The sequence below is a fragment of the Anopheles stephensi genome, chromosome 2 (genome assembly GCF_013141755.1).
Source record: "Anopheles stephensi strain Indian chromosome 2, UCI_ANSTEP_V1.0, whole genome shotgun sequence".
NCBI classification, from domain to species: domain Eukaryota; kingdom Metazoa; phylum Arthropoda; class Insecta; order Diptera; family Culicidae; genus Anopheles; species Anopheles stephensi.
This window is the reverse complement of record NC_050202.1, coordinates 37506275-37527243: the sequence shown is the minus strand read 5'-3', so window position 1 is coordinate 37527243 and position 20969 is coordinate 37506275. Positions and strand designations below refer to the sequence as shown.

Here is a 20969-nt window from a genome sequence, read left to right as displayed (position 1 = left end):
TGTCACATTATCATATCGCTTCCCTTTCGTTACTAAGCATACCGTCACAAAAAGCGTAACGGAGCGAATGGCCCAAATTTAATTGTTTGGTAACTAATTTATTTCTAGCAATAAGGCCAGGCCGTCCCTGCTTTATGTCTCACATTACACCTATGTTATGAGAACCTGCCACACATTTCTATTGCCAGAAGCTTGACCATAGTAATTAAATCCAAAAGGTAGTTGATGTGCGCTGCTCGAACAAAATGGGAAGACAGTGTACAAGTTGTATTAAACAGTACAACCGACTTAAACTTGGTTAAGAATATGATAGACATGATTTATTTTTTTGATTATCTTCCTTTTAAACGAATCAGTACATTCCGGATGATGTAAACTTAGCGCTGTACGATATTAATGCTGCAGGCATCGTGCCTACAAAATCAAAATCCATTACTTTCTTCATTTACACCTATAGCGAAACTTTACAAGTTTTGCTACCTAATGGGGACACCGTCGTCGAGAGGATGATCCTCATCCATTATTTTTTTATTTTGTACGGGCTGCGTAGAACCACACTACTACTACTTTTATTACTACCGTTGGTTTGCATTTGCTGTGTACAAACATTTACGCTTAAATCGTTGTACTGCAACCACTAGTCTCCTAGGGATGCAGTGTTCTTTTGCTAATTTCGAGTTGTATGTTTATATTAATTTTACGCACAATTCGTGAACGTTGCAAGTACACTGATTGCAACAGGCGCCGCGGCATAAAAGCCTGTTTAAAACAAACAAAACGGATGCTAACAATAAGCTTGCCATGTGCAATGATCCTGGGATAAGTGAAGTGGCTCAGGTAGGTAAGCGGATTTCATTGTAGTTAATTGCTTTGAAAGACAACCACAATGTTATTTAAAATGGGGTGGATGATGCATATGCAACTGCGAAATTAAATCAAAAGTTATGGCGTGTTCTCGTAACCTTTGCCAAAAGTATTTCTATGTTGCAGATGGTTGTAGATTGATATTGTACGTTGCATGTTTCGAGCGAGCGTTTTTCTACTTTAGTAAAATTAATTAAAGCAACAAAAAATCCAATTGCATAGTTAAACTTTAGCTTACAGAAGACGAAAGAAAAAACAACAAAATTGTAGTCTTAGAAATAAAACGGACCTTGCATGTGTATTTTACCACAAAAGAGAGAAAAAAACAACGTGAAATGGAAATTTACCTTCCATAACATTTACAATCGAGCGACGCTGTCCTGCACGCACTTCAACGAAATAAGTAAAGCGAAGTATAAAAATCGAATCAGATTCAAAATTGAAACACAAGTTAAAAGGAGACGCACTAAGTTTAGAAAGCTAACGTTGTACAACAGTGTTTTACGTACAATTTTAAAATGAATCAAAACAAACAAAAAACTAACTAAAACAACTAAATAGATCAGATGATGGATGGATGGTCACACATAAGCGCGCGTTGGCGCTATGATGGAAACATCGCCTTCGCCCTGGTGTGGTGTGGGGTCTGGTAGTCAAAGCAAAGTAACGTCCCCGTACGTTATTTATTGTGAGACAGTTGTTTTCTGTACTTTATGGTGCATTCGTAAAATGGCTATCTAAATAATGCGCACAACACCCACACGTCGTCTAGCGGCAGAATACTTTCCACGACAAGCGTAGCTCGTTCGCAAATGGCGTAACACACAACAGAACAACGGTGGCGGTGGTGTAAATGTAATGCTTACTTAACTGAATGACACTAATATGTTCTCAATCTGCACCTTTTTTTTGTGCCCCGAAGTGGTTAACCAAAATACACAAACAAAGTGGAACAAACCTTTGTTTATCCGACCGACGTTATAATCAATCAAGTACTGTATGTGTGTGTGACCATTATGCACATGCACCGCTTGTGCATACAAATATTCTGCAAACTTATCAAATAAGTAAATGTATACCTATGCAACGCACTGTTAATGATGTCCTTCGAAGGTATGTACTAATCGTGTAGCAACAGAAAACGATAATCGATAGGGGTTTTTTTTGCCAATGTTCCACAAAACTCTAGCCAAGATGAAGCGCTACCTTAGGCTTATTCATGTCAGTAGTATATTCGTGCATTAAACGTTAATGAAAAAGTTGAACGGGATGCAGCATAAGTTCCCAGGCGAAACGAAACTTTAGTCGTCCTCGTCATCCTCGAACTTCATGTCATCGTCTAGCATATCGTTCGTGGTATCGTTGAAGCCGAGCATATCCTGCGTCGATAAACTGTCGTCATTGTCCTGCCCGTTGTACAGCGAACTCATTTCCCAGTCATCCATATCGTCGTGCTCGAACCCGAGACCGTAAGCTGCACGGAACCGAAACAGAAAAACCGATCCCACCATTAGTAAACAATTATAAAGCATATAAAATGGCAACCTTACCATCGATATACTTTTCTACCGATTTTGGAACCATGGATTTTATCTTTTTCAGCTCCGCTTCTGAGTACTGTCCCTTCTCCAATCCTGTAAGCGAAATTAACGATCGTTAAGTTTTATACAGTCCACACGGTAAGTGATATGTGAGGTACATGCCTAATGATAATCCAATGCGTTTCAAAATTTGCACGTCGTCGTGAATTTCGAACGAATCGTCGAACTTGAACGAATATTCAGATCTACGAAAGAGAAAGAGAAAGAGAGAGAGAGAGAGAGAGAGAGAGAAAAGAGAGAAAATACAAACAGAAATTAATTGCACCGAAAATAGCATACTTCACCATACGCGAACTTACTTGTCATTCGAAATGTTGCAGTTGATGTTGTTTTTTCGGTCGGTATTTACAATAATGAATGGCAGCTGCACGGCAGAACTCGGGTTGGGCACCAAACCGCGCTCCTCGTTCGATTTGTTCCGCGCAATCAGCGACTTGAGCGCCACGTGCTGCTGCACCAGATCGAGCAGCTGCTGCTGTTTCACCTCGATCCGGCGGCGGGCTTTCTCATTTTCCTTCTCCAGTTCCTCGCACTCGTGCAAGGTGTTGCTGGTCGGCAGACCGTGCCAACGGATTTCCTTCTTTTCCTTGGAAATGATTTTCATGGCCATCAGCACGTTCAGCGCGTCGTACACACGCCGTCGAATGTTTTTCTGATCGTAAGTGGCCGGATCCACACCCGGATGATGGTTTTGTGTTTCCTCCGCGACCAGCTCGTTGGCCACTTCGTTGTAGGTGGTGGTGCCTTTGGCTTTCACCTTTTCGCAAACCTTCATCGAAAAGTGTCGAAGACCGCGGCCCGCTTTATCCGTCTTCTGGCGACGGGATGCCGGCGTATGGATCTGGCTCGAGGGTGTCTTTTTGCTGTACGAATGCAGCTGCTGCTGCTGTTGAGAATGTTCCTTATTGCTGTGGTTCGATTGCAGCGTTTTCGCTGTCGGTAGTGTCGATGCGCCGGACACCTGTGCGAAGGATGAGCAATCGTTGTTGCCGCTTTCACTGTAGCTTTTCGTGACAGCACCGCCGTTGGCGATGTCTTTATTTCCGATCGGCACTATCTCGCTGTGTGTGTTGTGGGGGGAGCTGTTTACGGCGTGGGAAGGTGCTTTACTGCTGTTGGCATTAAACCGGACGGTGTTGCCTGCTGCTGTATTAGTGGCGGGCAATGCCAATGACGGTGGTTTCGTCATTACAGAAGTCGACGGAATTGCATTGCTCCCGGTGGCGATACCCAACGTTTTAGCAAACGCTACACTGTTCGCTGTAACGGACGCCCCGGTAGAATTGTTAGCAGCAGCAGCAGCAGCAGGAGGAGAAAAGGTTAAATTTCTGCTGACGGAATGCGGTGAAGTCGTCGAGATAACCTTGTACTGGAACGATAAACAGAGAACATTATAGAGAAACCGTTTGCTAGTACTGTGTTGTTAACTCGCTTACCAATTTGGGAGCAATAACAACTTTTCCATTGACGTTCTTATTAGCGGCTGATGTAGGAAGAAACAGTTCTGTCGAGAGATGGAAAACGCAATCATTAGTTCATGTTGGTTGGCCACGACAGCAAAAAGGAGTGACAACTTACTGTGCTTGGCAATGGGGATTATTTTTTGACCTGGTGAGAGTTTACGCACCATCGGCATTGTGAAGCTCTGTAAGTAATTCATGTTGAATAATAGATGCATTAGGCAAAACCATACGGGACAATTTAAATGAAACTACTTTTGATGAATACACATTCGCTCGAATTTACTAAAGTACCACTATCAGCTGTGATCAGCGGCCTCTGATAGAGGCTTGACCAACACATTTTATCGGTCGCAGCTGGGGATATTCTTCTCGAACACCGTCAACCACCCATTCATAATGATCGTCATACGGACCGGCCGGTTTGTCTCAGACATAACGAGCGAGATTTTCACAACAACGTTCATCTTGTCACCATTTAAACATATGCTTTCCTCGGCCGAGCTCACCCGGGATAAGGTGCCCTTTCACGGTTTCGAGAAGGCAATGTCTCAAAATCCGATGTGAATTGTAACTCTTTTTGGGCAGTGTAGGTTTGAGCAAGCACGGCCAGGCCATGCTTTATGACAAAAAAAAAAAAAAACACATGCTCTAACTCTTGGATCCAAGTTTCAAGTTTCACAGAACGCTGTTCTTCTTCCTCTTTGTCAAACACATCATGCGTAAGATGGTTCATCGAGTGAACAATCAGGTGAATTTAACAAAATTTAGTTTGTATATCCTTACTGTTTCCTTTCTTGGCTCTACAACCTTTAAAGGCCTTGGACCAAACCGTACGTTTTTTTTTCTTCTTTGCCAAACGACCTGCTAACCTGGTCATGCTGGCCATCTATACTAGACCATCTTACTAGACTTATTGATACCACGCGTGATCCTGATAGTCAGTGGCTTCACTACGGAAGGACGGACCGTATCGGATTTGAATCCCGGTCCAGCCGTGTAAAGACCGACGCAGCTGTCGCCGATACTATCGAGCTGCCCCACCAAGCCAAACAAGCTGCATTGTTAGCCTTGCGTACGAGGAAACGGTTTGGAAGGGATTTTATACTTAGTTTTGGCGTGTGAAAGACCGTCGCCGCTTCTTTCTCATCCACCAGACCCTAAGAGTGTTTCCATAGCAAAAAATCACACGATTAACTTATTCAGTGCTTAAGGTGCAACCAGGATACGGTGCTCTTTAAAGGTGGGAGAAGGAAATGCCTTCCAGTCATACAGCTGATTTTATGAAACCTTCATTGAGAGTTAAATTCTGCCAATGAGTTTTTTTTTATAGATTGGGCCGCTAAAACTGTCCAGTTAGCAGGACACATAATGGAAACATAGGAGGAAATTTCTAATGACCGGCTCTACGTATACAGCTGGATATAGCTTTTGCTTTCGACTCAGTGGATAAGAAACTCGTTAGAAACTCTTGCTGCAGATTAAATCCATGATCTGGCTTTTTCATCTAAATTTCACTTCTCTTAGTTAATTATGTTGATTTAGCACTAATGTTGACTACCAGTAAATGATGCGGAACTGATGAAATTTTCATCTTGTACGAATGTCGATCGATTCAGTGTTGCAACCTTATCTATTATTAATTAATGATGACGGACTGATACCGTATTGTCATTGCAACCTTATCTGTTGCATGATTTTTTATAATCCCTGACAACGCATAGAATTATCTAACAAGATCGAGAGACTGCACCATAACAGCAACAACAACAAAATTAGCATTATGCTTACTATTATGGTGGCGAGATTAGAGCTTGCTTACTTCATCGCTTAGGGCAATCGAAGAGACTATCACAATTCAGAGTGCTATGGCCTTTTCATAATCGACTTGCTGGGCCTGTGATAAAACATATACCCATATAACAATATGGGCAGAGTGTGCACAATTCAAGCTAAACAATACCCCAATTCACACAGTTCTAAATTTATATTTTATGCAAAACAAATTCCATGAGTTTGAATAGAACGAAATTAGTAATTAGTAGCTCACCTGGCTCCCAACTACGGATGCAGTGTTGGTGGTGCCCACGGCTCCTACTATTCCGACACTGTCGGAAGTGATGCCTACTGCATCCTGTCCATGATTTGCCATGCCTCCGATGTTTAGATCCTTTGTAACGATGGTTTTCATCGTGGTTACTCCGGCAGGTAACGGGGTACGCGCACCTGTTGTTGTGTTTAGTACATGAAAAATTTGCGTTTGACCTGAAAGATAAAATGTAGAGGAAAAGGGAAATAAAAACAAACAAAAAAACATTAATTGTGCAATCGGAATCGAAGGAACGATCAGCCACACAGATACGGCCGGAACAGTTATGGTATGGTCTAGCAAAGGTGACCATTTCCTGCGAGCCCGTGTATCTTTCATCATTGATAATGATATGATTAATGATTGATATATGTGTGTGTTTTGCATAGCAAACTAATACTTTATAGTTCTTAGATTAACAATATATATACGCTATGGTGTATTCATAAATGTAAATGTGTATGAATCCAAATGAAATTCAAGCAGTTCCTCTAATAATACCTTATACCTAAGCAAGTTTATTTATAAAATGTTTCCTTGTGAATTTTCAACATTCATTAATTCCGCTAAATGATTTGTGAACCGAAATAACAAACTTGTTTATCGGCATTAAAAAAATAAGGTTAGTTAAATGTACTAACCATTGTCGATCAGACGTGATGCTTTGCTTTTAGTCAAACAAAATATAAAAAAATATCCCAAATAAGAGTTGAACGAAGCAAGACTAGTAAAAGACAAAAGTGTTATATACAATCGTTTTGCGTACAGCAAACCGGCCAGACCGATCTTCTTTATGAATAAAAGCACGTTTTGCATATACTTTTAAGCAAGCCACAAAAATTCATGAAAGAGGCGAATGAGGTCTCAAAGATCCAAAGCCTTTATAAATAAACGATTAGAAAAAAATATCCATGACATGAAAAATTTATGAACATTTTCCACTCCAGATTGTTGTCAGCTTATTGTGAGTCAGCATTTCATTGTTTTCCTTCTTTTTGCAACAGAACATCATTTTCCGTCTTTTTGCATACTACACTGTACCCTTACCTGATAAGGTATTTTAACCAGCGTACTTATCAAAACATGTTTTGTTTTCCTGTTTATGTTTAGGATCCCTTGTGTATTATATTCGTTTTCTGATGTTATTGTTGGATCTTAAAACAACGCAAACCATAAGTGTGTTTATTATTGTTTAGTTAAAAATGCTATATCTTTATGCTTGCACCAAACATCAGCACTGAAGGCACGCACGGCTGATTGATTCGATTATCGATTCTTATCTTTGTTCTTATAAAAAGTCGATGTTTACGTGGACAAGTTGGGGGATGTTGCAATGTAATAACAACATCCAAAAATAGCCAAAAAGTTCCCCCATTCGAATGGGCCGCCATTCTAGATACACCATTGCCGATGTTTGTAAATAATAGACATCATGAGCCACTGCATTAACAAGGATGATGGAAATTATCGCTATTGATAAACCATTCAGCAGAGATAAAATTTCTTTGTCCCACGAATGCTCATTACGAAGGCATTTGTTTTTCTCCAAACTCCATCTATGCCAAACTTTGATTACAGCGGCATAAGTTCAAGGACATTGGGACTTAAATTGAGCAAAGAGTTTTCATCGGTTTCGTGTACACACAGCCGCTTCCCGTGTAGGGGGTTGCGCTGGTCTGCTAGAGGACGCGAAATGCCCTTTAACATATTCCTGATTACGCTGAGCACATTTATCAAAACAAATCCGTCTGATCTATGAAAAATGCGCCGCTTCGCGTGAGAGGAACATACCGATACGAATGATAATATGATTGCAATACATACCTGGTTTTGCATCCTGCAACAAAAAATTAACCGGTTTCGTCTGCTGAGCCATCGTGCACTGCGCCCGAATTCTTGGGGTCCAGACCTACTACGGTCGGCTAAATTTCGGTAAGCCGTATAGTATATGTAATAATATCGCAGAGTTCACTGATAAACGCTAGGTGTTGGGAAATTTTTCCTTGTTAAAATATGCGCCTCAACAACGATGAACACCACACTTCAAAATGGCGATTCGCCACAGTCGCGCTACAAGCTAAGCGGGTCAGTTTTCTTCGCCGTCTAGCCAGCCGGAGCCGCACACGATTATTGTTATTTTTGCACTAGTAGAAAGAGGACGCTTTCGGCAATCGTTTGGTGCAATTTACGTTGTGATTCGCGAGGAATTCGGCACTCCAGAACCTGACAAAAAACCACCTCCTTATGCAAAAATGTCCGCACAACGATGCCAGAAGCACCGAGTTCGGCGGGTTTTCAGTTTCGATGTTTCATCCTCGCTTTGGCAACAGTGGGAGCGCTGAGCATTGGCGAAGAAATCAAAATGACATTCAATCTCACGAAATGCATCGAAACATTGCTATAATCTAAACTACAGAATTTTCCGCTTATGTGTAAGAAGGCAATGGAATTGAAGCTACTGTTCCTTAGTAATAAATAAATAATAGTTTAAAACATAAAAGTTTGAAGGAAAAGGACATATTAAGTGAGAGCGTGATTACACACTATAAACGACACCAAAGCTGCTTTGACATATCGATTGTTCGTAAATGACAAGTGTTCAAGGTGTATACAATCGCGGATTTTGCCCTGAAATTATTGATGCCCTCGGTCGGTATCCCAAGTTGGAAGTCGTGAAGTTGAGTTTTGGCGTAAAGCCTAATCAAAATACCTGAGGATGCAATCATTAAAAATATTAAACGATCCCATGTAAAATAAGACCAACGAAAAGGAAAAACCTGCTTATTTGTCTCAATCCGGTCGAATCGTACTTCGAAACTTCGGCCTCGTACGCCAGAAGAAAAGTGAAAATAGTTCGATCGTTTGCATTTTACTCTGAAATTCACCAGTCAGCAGTGCAAAACGTAAACACAGACCCGTCTTGTCCGTGCAGGCCAAAGTGTATTAAAAAAGGTGCTGATAAAATTGTGTCGAGCTTAGAAATTGAAAATGTCGTGAAATCCAATGCAAAATGTAAACTCCAACAGTCTATGGGTTGCGAAATAACTGAATTTAAATAGAAATAGTCTGGAGTCAAAATTACATCAGTTCTTTTAATTCTAGTCCAATGATAAATCTTTTTAGAAAATTAATTTCGCATCGACAATTATTATTTCTGCAAATGTTTATTGATGTGCCATGCCCGCATGATCTGCAGAAATACCACCGTGCACGTATGACATTTGTCGAATTGTGTTGTGCTTGTCAAAACAAGTACGGAACGAAAATTTCTTCTCCGATGTCGCGATAAACAGTTCTGCCGAGTCTCGTTCGTTCCGATTATTTTTAAGTACTGTTAAGGGTGGCGGACTTTATTAAAAGCATAGTTGGTCCCATAAATCTGGAGTGCACGCGTTGTATGCCCATCGTAGCAGACACATGCGATGGATGAAGATCTGATTGAATATGCACCCAACATTCCGGATAATGTTTTGGAGCTAATATTCTCCTACCTGAAGCTGCAGGATTTACGCAATTGTGCGTTGGTGTGTAAAAACTGGTACCGGTTTTTGTGTGACGAAAACAATGAAGTATGGCGGGCGCAATGCTTGCAAAAAGTACCGACGGAAGCGTTCAAAAATGATCTGCTTTCGGTAGTGCCATCGTACAAAGCGAAGCTGCGTGCATTTTTCCATGCATGGAATCCTTTCGACTGCAGCCGGCATGTGTACATCAAACCAAATGGTTTTACACTGCATCGGTAAGACCCATGTTGAGCAAATAACATGCACCGTATAATTGTTTCTAATACCCCCCATTTTTCATCATAAACTCAATTCAGCAATCCTGTGGCACAGAGTACTGATGGGTCCAGGGGAAAAATAGGGTTCAAACATGGTAGGCATGCTTGGGAGGTACGGTGGGAAGGTCCCCTTGGAACGGTAGCGGTCGTTGGAATTGCGACCAAGGATGCAGCTATTCAATGTCACGGATACTATGCGTTGCTTGGTAAGAGAATAACGTAGATATGCACTGTATTTACCAGTGTTATTTAATGTTTGCACTTTGTATACCCGTAGGTGCTGACGACCAAAGCTGGGGCTGGAATCTAGTGGACAATCTCTTGCTTCATAACGGAGATGCTCATGGAATATATCCTTTGCTGAATAATGCCCCAAAGTATAAGGTATGTATGTAAGCCGATAAAAGCACTTAAAGGTTCGGTTCATGTAGCAATGGGGCACCTTGCATTGTGTGGTGTTTCTATACCACTGATTTCAATTGGAACATATTCTAAGAATGAAACGAAGGTGGCAGATTTGATATGAATTCTACACCATTATCATTGTACCATTGTAGTAAGTCCTTGCTATAATGGCAGCTGTCTAGATCGGATCAAATCATGGCCGGCTTATCATGACACCTTATAAATGATAAAATTCGTATATAACGGCACTTTTTATGTAGATCCTTATGATTATTCTTATTCGACATAAAAGCGATGATGACTTCGCCACATAAGTAGATTCCTTGCCAAATCAAGTTTTGTTGTTGTTGCTGTGAATTAAGCAGCGAAAACAGCGAAAACAATCTCTTGGTTTAATTTTAACCTTGCTACGAGCCGAAGCCTTACATTTGTTTATTGTAAGCCAAACAGAAGCCGGGATTTGTTTATAATCGGCTTTGTTGTTGTTTGAGGGTTCGATTGAGATGTTTATACTAAAATCCTTTCCTTAGTTCAATAAGTTAGGATTATCATCCGATCTTATTTGCACCTTACTGAATCGTCTGAGTTTCCTAATACATAAACATAACCCTTTTGCGAGCTCCCGTGCTGACGCGGATGCATTATGCAGCTAACTGTGCGCAATAAATTGCTTGCTGAATATCTCGGTTGACGAATAACCAAATTGTGGCAAGAGGGTCAAATGTTTCCTTTTATGTCAACGGGGAACCCCAATATCATTGGCAAAAAATGCCCCATTTCTGGATGAACCAATCCTTAGTTCAACGATCAAAGTCGTTGCTTCATTACAAACATATTTACCAGGTGGGAGAAAGAATACGCGTTATACTAGACTGCGACGACAATACATTGTCCTTTGAGAAAAATTATGAATTCCTGGGAGTAGCATTTACAGGTAAACGGGCCTACGATTTGCCACGATAGCGAAGCGGTACATTAACTTACATCTCTTCATAAATATCACAGATTTGCCTGATAAAATGTACTACCCAACTGTTGCTGCAGTCTATGGCAATACGGAAATTTCAATGGTATACCTAGGGCCACCATTGGACGGGTAAACTGGTTAATTAAACACAAAGCAACACAGCGGTGCACCTTGTTCAACGAAGTTTAAATGGGATCCAAGCTATGGGCAGCTCTCGTGCACTTGCCGCCTCTTTCTCATGTGCAATCTGCCTTCAGTCACCGCGCGCTCAGCAATTGAGCAATAGTTCATTTATATCGATTCAGTATTTTTTAGTTATATAGAAACTCTAAAATTCTGCAAGAACTCGACCAAAGTAAACGCCATAAACACATTACTTATTGATGTGTAGCTGTTTATTTTAAGTATATTGTTTTTTTTTTAAATTAATTATTTCGACATTAATCATTCCTACTTTTCATCACGTTATATCACGTTTAGTTTGATGGTAGATAATTATTTATTTGAGCAATACTCATGTTATGCAATTGTTTTTTTTGCCTCTTAAGTTTTGGTTTAGCATAAAATGATTGCATCGCAAGTGAGGCGTATCTGTTAACGTAAACATTCCATGTATAAAATGATTGTGACATAGGTAAATAAATTTGAACAACAACCATTCGCTGTTTTTGACACAAAGTACGAAGAGAAGCATATTAAACAAGCTCATTCTGGTGCAATCCGAAAATCATCTGAATCATCCATTGTATGATGAATAAGTATTATTCATTTATATGACTACTCGACTTTACTGCAGAACTAAAAGTAATAGTTACAATATATTTTCATTGAACCATTTAAACTAAATGCTTATTACAGTAATCAATTCTAGTGATATTGAAACACATATGCAGAAATACAAAGCACCGTGGTGAAGAAGGGAAGCGCTTTGTGAGCGAATGCTATGATTTTACACAATAAGTCTTTGAGATATTTTAGTTTCCCGTTCTCGATTTTCGTGGAGTGTTGAAAACCCATGGCACACCTTCACAAAAGTAATTCATGAGAAGTCAATTGCCGAAGGGTAATATACGAAAGAATGCACTAATCCAGGTATTTCTAGGGCAAAGGGAACACCTGCCGGTTGTATTAATTAAAAATTCTATAAAAAAACATGACTTGAGGATTTAGTGAATATTTTCAAACTCATTACTCAAAAAACTATTACAGCTACGTTTTTTATGACTCCCAGCCTGATCGTCCTCCGTATGTAAGACTGATTATCTAACTATGGGTAACATAAGTCATTAATGATGTAACTGGTATACCAAGATCTTCTTTAGTCGTTGTGCAAAAAAAAAAAAAATTAAGATGTTTTTTTTTCATGAGCATACAAAAGCATTTTTTAAATAAAAATTGTTGATTTTACAAATAAATAAAAAATTAGCAAGCATTCAGAAGGTGGGCTACATGTACATACGACGCACGGGTATTACAAAGAACATCTAATTACATTTTTTATCAATCACGGCATTGTCGTTTCCAACAATGTGGATGATTTAGTTTGTAAACATACGTAGGTAGGGAACCCTCTTACTTAAAATAGATAAGAGCAGGAATAGGAAGGTAAGGTTGAGGCTTAGGACGATGGCTTCTATAACTTGCACCAGTATGCTCCAAGCACTGTGTAGCATCAGTCCGTGTGGGGCCTTGTAGTGCACCAACTGGTTCTTTGTGGATTGTTAGCTTGACAGCAATCTCTGACGGCGATGTTGGATGTTGGACAATGTGCCAGATGCTGGATCACCGTACGAAGGCACGGAAACGTTGATAGAAATAGAGCCTACATTCGGAGCATCCTCCGACTTTTAAGCACTTTTAAGGCCGATTGGGGAGATTTGAAAGCCCCCGATTCCATCCTATAGGAAAGACTGCACCGCTTTAGATCATTAGCTTCACTTATTACACATAAAATCCGCAACTGATAGAGTGCAAAATTAACCACTTTGTTAAGCATGGTCGAGGGTAACATATCTTGATTAGAAGCAATTCATGGTGCTCCTCCGCTTTGTTGAAGGGTTTTTTATGACATAAAAAAGTCCTAGTACAAGTACGCCTGTGGGATAGGAAGCGTAGGAAATTTACTTATTGGTAAATTTGGTAAAGACCTATCTTGCTTATTTGATTGAGTAGAGAGTGCAAGATGGATTGCTTTTAGAGTGGCGCATCTGCACTCAACTATAAGCTAGTTGCATACAACCGTAACAGCAAGATACTGTTGATGACGCGTGGTTTTATAGTGTGGAAGAATACAATTGTCTTATCTGTAGGGGTAAAAATGGACAATATGATCGATATGTTATAACACTTTAAACGGATCCTGTCTGCAAGGCTCCGACTGTTGTATGCGTCATTTCTTAGGGTAACGCTATGACGCATCCACAACAACGGAAATATTAGAAAGCAAAAAATATTTCGGATTAATTTTATAAAATTTAAACAAACAAGTAAGGACGACCTTTCTTTCGGTTAGGTACACTCGAGCCTTGCTTATGAAGTAATTGGTATTAATTGAAATGTTTTTATAGGTCTGCAAAATACTTCTGCTTTTATTGTTTAATTTCAAGTGTACACTTCAATTGTTTTACAAATTTCAACACGTCACGATCCTAGCGTTTTGCTGAAATAACTATTAATAACTTCTGGTAGCAAATTATTTGCTCTCTTTGTTGTCCTAATGATATTTTTCGTGGTGTGAAACCCTTTTGCCGTGTCTCTGTGTGTGTGTGTGTGTTTGTTGTGCTTTGAAGTCGCTGATTCGAGGAAATCCCACGTAGCAAACGGGCTATAAAGCGGCTATTCCGCTTGCCACAACGCGAATGTGTTTTATTTGGGACGGGTGATTAGGGTGATGACGAGCTGCGAGATGTTACTAGGATAACCGATTTTTGGGGATGATTGAATATTTTCGGGGTAGGGGTTGTATGAAGGTTGTTTTTATGAGGTTTCAATTAGATTGGTATTGCCTACCTTCTTAGGAAGAGATACAATAATTAATGGGGGGAAATGTTAAAGGTGATCAAACATTTGTGTGCGGTGCCATGGTTTGAGACTATCGACCGCAAACTTACATTTACCCAGCCTAAATGTAAGTTTGTGGTCGAGTATGAAATGAAACCTAAATCCCATGCTGTAACTTACAAATCAATGGAAATAGTACAAATAAAACTGGGGATAGGCTAAGCTTCCTCCATAGTTAATCAGTTTTAAGCTTCGTACAGCAGTTGCAACGATCCAGCTTGAGACTCTTCCGAAGATTTTTCTGTATTTTCATCATGATCGGGTGGGTTAAGTGGAGGGTTTCGCAATAAACTATTCCGTGTTCCTGGGTTCTGCGGCTTTCCCAGCGCAAGATGATTCGTTGTTACTATCGGTATGTACTCATAGTCTATATCTGCTTCAGCATTTTTGACCAGGAATTTATTGAAATCGCGATGATTTTCCTGAGGTTTATGATCCGCCGGTTTGGCCATACCATACCAACTGAGATCCAACTGTTTATCTTGTCCGGCGGAATCTCGCAATGGGGGTGAGCTACGTTTTCGAAGGTAATTAAAACAGCACGTTCGGAAGTGTCGTGTGCCACAAGCAGATGCACATTCTCGGCCACATGAATCGCACGACAGTGCCACGGGGAATGAGCAGGCCACCCACAGTACACAACCTGAAACGAGCAAAAACGGAAACAAATTGATGCTTAGCTGCGTGAAAGCAAACTGTACGATAATTTTTTAATACAATTGATTTATGGTCGAGATATGACTGCGTGTAATGCGTACAATTGTACATTAGATAACTGGTATAGTGCTATTTTATGGCACCTTTAATTGATTCCCACAACAGCCAAAGAAAGGGCTAGTTGTATCAGGCAGGCAGCAGGCAGTTAGGTAGATCGAAAGCGTGTATCGGAAGAATTGATTTCCGGTCATGACATCTCGGTACTACGGACCCAAAATTACGTGGGAGGCGTTGATGACGGAGTTGGCAAAGCAACAAAAACAATATTTGAATCTTAGCAAATTGCAATTTTACGCGATTTGCGGAAGGTTCAGAAAGTAATTATATGTTTACACAAAAAAGACGTTTCCTTTCTTCGTGTACTAACTGCCGTTGGCATGATTGGGCTGCTTATCGTTTTTTTTGTATTCCAATTTCGTTATTCGATTATGAACGTTGTTTCAAAAGAGTAACTGCAGCCGAAATTTTGCTTTGATCATTAGAAACGAGAAAAGATAAATGTAAAACGATAAAGATAAGGCATATTTTACATCTACAATTCGAAGAAAAAGCGTATAATTTCAGTGAAATAATTTACAAGTATAGTGTAATACAACTCTTTTCTTTACATTGGAATACCACATGGATAGAAACATGTAACTAACTAACTAAAAAACATAATTTATTCTATTCAAGAGTTATGTAAATAGTTTAATCTACCTTGCCAATACCATTAAGCATATTGGCAACGATAATGTAACTTATCATATTAAATGGGTAAGCTAAGCTACACGTTGAATCTTATAATGTCTTGTCTGTTCGTAAATATGATAGACATATGGCACAAACTAAAGAGGAAAAGGAAATGCTGAATGTGGTATGAGCATACAAAACAAACGAGAATAGACCATTTTAATCCAAAAGCTCATTTAGCTTGTGCCGCTCCTTTTTGCGATACGCTTAAATTGAGGGTCGGCTACTTTTATATAAAGTAGAAAATAAACATACTGCCCACAATGTTAAAAAATGACGAAAATCCTTATGAAGCATCTACATTTGGTTATATTGTCAAAAAAAAACTCAATGATGTTTTAGTTTTCATATAAGATAGGAGCACCGGTCTGCACTTGGCAGGACTGGGTATCGAATCTGTCCCAAGCACTGTAGGATCAATTGACTGACTATTCGGCGACGGGGTTTCAATAAGTCTATGAAGCTATTATATGGCCAGCATGACGTTGTAGGTCGATAAGCCAAGGAGAAGATTAGATTGAAGTAAATTAAAGTCAAACAAAACTCACGCATATACATGAACATTAATAATTAATTAATTAATGAATAATTAAATAAACAAACTGATTGTTGAAAGCAGTTCGATGAAGGGTAATACCTGCTCTAAGCAAATAGTAAAATTTCAAACATGGTTCAAATCAAAAACATGGTTCAAATAGTAACGAAGAAATTCAACTTAAAAGTAACAATACACAACTTTTGAAATACTTAAAGTTTTACACGATCACACATTACACATTCTCTTCATTCAGCATGTGTATTTATTTCCATAGCAAATCAGTAACACATACAGCAATATTTTTATGGTAACGTTTTGATTGTACTTAGCAACACTTACATCCTAAAATTATCGATATATAAGCTGCAGAATTCATACTGGTGCACTAAAAGTTGTGACTTTACACAAGATTTGTTTGGATCGTTGAATCAGTTTCGAAACACACCATGCAAAAAGTGAACTATTTGGCACACAATTACATTGATCCTTCACTATTTGCAACTCTTTCTCTACTTTCTGTCACCCATTTCGATCTTTTAGTATGTTCAAATGTTCGATCTTCTTGCTGCACCTGTTACTACCGTACGCGTGGCTAATGGGAAACTACACATCCTTACAGTAAATCGTGCGGTATTTATACACAAAATTTTCTCCGGATAGATGATAAGCAACACGAGACATTGCGCGGTGAAGCTCTTATCACTGTATCAGTCGGTTTTCTTTCGCCATGAGGGAGGAGTCAGCATGACGTCAGCATGCGTGTGCGAAGCATTTTGAATTTTCGCGCGCAATCTCTCCGTCCGTGCTTTCCATCTGCTGTATTGCGCTTTTGGCTTCTGCACAGCTCGCAAGGAGATCATCAGGTGGCCATTGTCCGAGTGAAACGTCTCCTCGGTCCCAAATACATGGATTGTTTTCTTGCAATCGAAGACTTGAAGCGGAAACTCTAGTCTAGGGAGTTGTTGATCTAATTAACAAATTCAAATTAAATTATTTCTTCACCATTCGGCCCCGTTAGTGGGCGACGGAGTGGCGCTTGTGAAACCAAAACTGGTGCCGGCATAATGTGTGCTGATGTCGATATGGTTGGAATCTTTGAAGTGAGGTGTTTTAGTGTTCATGGAATGATTTTGTTGCCTTTCGTACTTAGGTAGATATTTCAAATGATATAAATACTGTCATAATCATAGTTCATGTTGTTACAAATAAGTATTGCTCATCGATATCAGGCATTAGAATGTATGATCCCTAGAAAAATAACATAAATGGTCTGTAAAGTAATAAAAAACTGATCGAACACTATTTAATGGGGTTTGGTGCCGTAGTAGTAGTTCGTGACAAGCATAGCGGCCGGCAGAAACTTTCTCGAACAAAACATGTAGGGCAATAAATATGCTAATTTGTGGAATGGATTTTCTTTTACTTTAATAGCATTTCCACGTATTCGTTGCTAGAGTTCTTTTTGTGATGGGACAATATTTTGAACCATGTGACAGTAAATTTGTTTCATGTTTTTCATACATCATATCCATGTGATTTACAAAATATACGCAGCAGTGTTCGGATCTTTACGAAAAAGTATATTTCACTCTAACAAAAAAGGATAATATGGTCTCGGAGAGTACGAATAGCTAATGTCATGGTACAATATAGCGTAAAGGTGTAAAATTTATCATTACATTTAACAGCAGGCACATCTCTTTATCCAATGGCTGAGTGGTTTCGGATCATATTTAAAACTGCAACCTATCTATACCGCTATGAGGATACGTTTGTCCGAATTAGCTTATAATAAAACTTGTTTCAATCGCGGAAACGATTGCTGACTGGACAAAGATAAGCGTCTGATAGGATTGCCGGTGAGGTTTAAAGTTGTGAGTGAAGGGAAAAGCCATACACCAACATCTAGCTTTGTGAGCATGTTTTCTGCTAGATTCGCTTGCTCGAGGAAGCCAAGCGAAATAACGCCATTGCCAGCGGTGGTGCTGAAAATGCGGTTCCGAGCCAGATTGATTAACCGGATGTAAGGCATGAACGAAAACACGTCAAAGTTCACCGTATGCAGCATGTTTTCGCTGAGATCTAGCTCCTCGAGCATGTTGAGATAGTTGAAGCCATTAATGCTGGTGAGAAGGTTGTTGCGCATGATCAGCTTCCGCAGGGTGTAGCTCTTGTCTGGGTCTATGTACACCCGGGACAGCCAGTTGTCCGCCACATCCAGCTCGATGACGGTGTCGGGCATATCGAGTCCTACCATGCGAACGCCATTCATCTGTAGGTATCGCACGCGGCGCATACGGTAGAACAACTCGCCGGAAAAGATTACGATCGTACTGTCCGTGTTGACGAAATCGTAGTACTGCCCGATGCGGATCTTTTCGTACCGATCGTCCGGAAACACTAGACCGCGCACATCCGTCCGTGCCGTGATACGTAGCCGTTGCACGGTGCACCATTTGTTTTCCACTACCTGGCAGGCAACGTGACTGTAACGTCCTTGCACGAACACGCATAGCGAGGAAACTATCATTAACGTCCTTCGAAGAAAGAATGCATAAGTGTTACACTAGTAGAAACGGGTGACAGATTTGATAAATAATGATGCCTCAAGCGCGCTCGTGCATCGTTTAAGATAGCACCGGTCACTTACAGCACACCGTAGCTGGCCATGCTTGTACACTGGAGCGCTACTTTTCTCAGACTAATGGAAGAACCTTTGCTGTGCACGTCAGCGATAAATATTGTAGAGTTGTGCTAATAGCTGTAGATACGGTTCTACTGATCCCTTCCTTCGGCCACCCCACTGCTGCTGCTGCAATTTCCTTGTTTTGTGCCATACGTTACTAGCGGGTCAGCTAACAACTAATAAGTGGCATCCAGTGGGGTTAGGCATGTTGACCGACTGTTCCCGATACACGCAATCGAGAACTGATGATCTCCGTAGCTGTCTGTCATAACTTTGATCATATCGGATCTCGTACGATGCAACAAACAAATACACGTACAGTGCAACAAGCGATAAGAACATTTTTGCAACACATCAGGGCACATGGTGCTTAGTCGGCAGTGATCGTGTGTTGTGCTAAACACATAAAGTGTTTAAATAGGGAATACTGTACGAATCGTTTATCCATAAGAGCTCTGTGTGATCTGACTGATCATGAGCATTGCAATCTAGTAGGTTAAGTTATTCATGTTTTGTTATGGTAATTAAATTTATTTTTAGTTAAATTTCATTCTAATTAATACCCAAAGCTAGGTCAGCGTAGTAATGGTTGATTTTTTTTCTCAATATTTTTTGCATGCTGTTTTGCAATGGTGTGTATCTCAATTGCGTATAGGAGCATTTAAACGATCCATTTATTAGCACAATCAATCGACAATTTACCTCGAGCGATTAAAAGTTTCTACGGCATTTGCGAATCGAAGGTTAATAGTATACGTGCGTACGAATGGAAGTAGAGGTGATCAAACGTACGTATGATATTTATGACCGGAAACAAATAGCTTGTTTTTGTAGAACACTTCAGTTTCTTTAATTGTAACCATGAGCAGCAGAGAACATATGTTATGGTTGTTGATGTGTGTTGTTGGATTTCTCACAAATAGAATACCTGCCGGAAAGCGGACATTTATTTTGTTTCTTTGTTTTGCAAGCCTACGTTGCATAATGCGCTGTACAGCTGGTACAGGGAAAATGAGGGCGAACTTTTTGGTAAGGTTTTTTTTTGAGTTTTCACAGTTGTAAGAAATCACCATTTTCATAAAATCTTGGAAGACACAGCTGTACAAAACAATACAAACGATGCTGTACAAAAGCATTAGAATGAACGATATTTTATTGAGAAAACCTATGTCAATCTAGTTTCTAATAAACGATTGTATTATATGAAATGCCGAATCTAGTTAAAATGTTGATTATTCGTTTAATTGGGTGATGAAACATGAAAAAATGTTCAAGGGGGACCATGAGAGATGCTTCAAGAATAATGTTTAAATGGTGTAAATTGAACATACAGAGTAAAAAACATTACTTGAGCAATACGACCAGCCCGATCTATCGGAATATAAAAAAAACTTTGTACTCTAGTTGTGAGTTGAATAACCTATAGTTAATATGACGTCTGCTTCATTAAAACGATTAAACGTACATTATCGAAAATGCTCAACTTAAATGCTTTAATGCTGTGTACACTGGCAACCTATGTACACCAGGATCTTTTTCTTGCTTGAGAACACTTCTTTCAAATGTCGCAAATGTTCATAGGTAGAAGAAGAAAAATATGATGCACCAGAAGTCAACCAACCAACCAACTGCGCAAGACTGGCATCCAACTTTTGTTCGTTTGAATCACTCGTACGCCATTTTTTCAATATTAACAAAAGGTTATTGATTCCAGACTATTGTGCATTACATTGAGCATTTTGTGATTTTAATGCAATTGTAGAAGTTTAATTAATTTCCTAGCAAGAGGATTTAGCAAGATGGCGACATCACCATAAAGTTCACACTTACAGGGCTCAATTCCTTCTGAGCATTTTCCTCACGAACGCGGTTAGAAAGGGTTTGTCGGTTCTAGACAGAGTCCATGTTTCAGAGTATGTTAGTCGTGATGGGTTTAAAGGGTTTCTTCAGGCTATAGATTGTCTGGTATTGCAGCCAGCACCATTGCGCGTAGCTCTACATCAATGTTGTTATCGGACCCCAGATAGGAGAAGTTGTGGACGACTTCAAAGGTGCAATTACCTATCTGC

At 39.8% G+C, this 20969-nt stretch overlaps 4 protein-coding genes across 7 annotated transcripts in view; 1 reads left to right on the top strand and 3 right to left on the bottom strand.

Moving 5' to 3' along the window:
- Nucleotides 1-294: 294 nt before the first annotated feature.
- On the bottom strand, nt 295-8319 carry LOC118517697. The gene is made up of 8 exons (XM_036064121.1): nt 7839-8319; nt 5976-6190; nt 4044-4110; nt 3902-3969; nt 2765-3834; nt 2568-2650; nt 2415-2498; nt 295-2338 (listed from the first exon to the last, which is right to left on the bottom strand). The coding sequence occupies exons 1-8, from the start codon at nt 7888-7890 to the stop codon at nt 2166-2168; spliced, it is 1812 nt and encodes a 603-aa protein (XP_035920014.1). The 5' UTR covers nt 7891-8319; the 3' UTR covers nt 295-2165.
- A 917-nt stretch (nt 8320-9236) lies between these two features.
- LOC118517691 (F-box/SPRY domain-containing protein 1) overlaps nt 9237-20969 on the top strand; it is a 98314-nt gene continuing 86581 nt past the window's right edge. The window contains exons 1-5 of one of the 4 annotated variants that reach the window (XM_036064110.1): nt 9242-9753; nt 9835-10001; nt 10073-10179; nt 11044-11134; nt 11206-11848. In XM_036064110.1, the coding sequence (XP_035920003.1) occupies nt 9437-9753; nt 9835-10001; nt 10073-10179; nt 11044-11134; nt 11206-11300 (777 nt within the window). In that variant the 5' untranslated portion in view covers nt 9242-9436 and the 3' untranslated portion in view covers nt 11301-11848. Of the gene's footprint in view, nt 9754-9834; nt 10002-10072; nt 10180-11043; nt 11135-11205; nt 11849-20969 lie in introns of those variants that run through there. The other 3 variants (XM_036064112.1, XM_036064113.1, XM_036064114.1) reach the window with 3 other exon arrangements.
- LOC118517695 lies at nt 13708-16842 on the bottom strand. The gene is made up of 2 exons (XM_036064118.1): nt 16554-16842; nt 13708-14870 (listed from the first exon to the last, which is right to left on the bottom strand). Exons 1-2 carry the CDS (start codon nt 16588-16590, stop codon nt 14413-14415), a joined length of 495 nt encoding a protein of 164 aa, XP_035920011.1. The 5' UTR covers nt 16591-16842; the 3' UTR covers nt 13708-14412.
- On the bottom strand, nt 17618-19206 carry LOC118517692 (leucine-rich repeats and immunoglobulin-like domains protein sma-10). The gene is made up of 2 exons (XM_036064115.1): nt 18865-19206; nt 17618-18751 (listed from the first exon to the last, which is right to left on the bottom strand). Exons 1-2 carry the CDS (start codon nt 18882-18884, stop codon nt 18001-18003), a joined length of 771 nt encoding a protein of 256 aa, XP_035920008.1. The 5' UTR covers nt 18885-19206; the 3' UTR covers nt 17618-18000.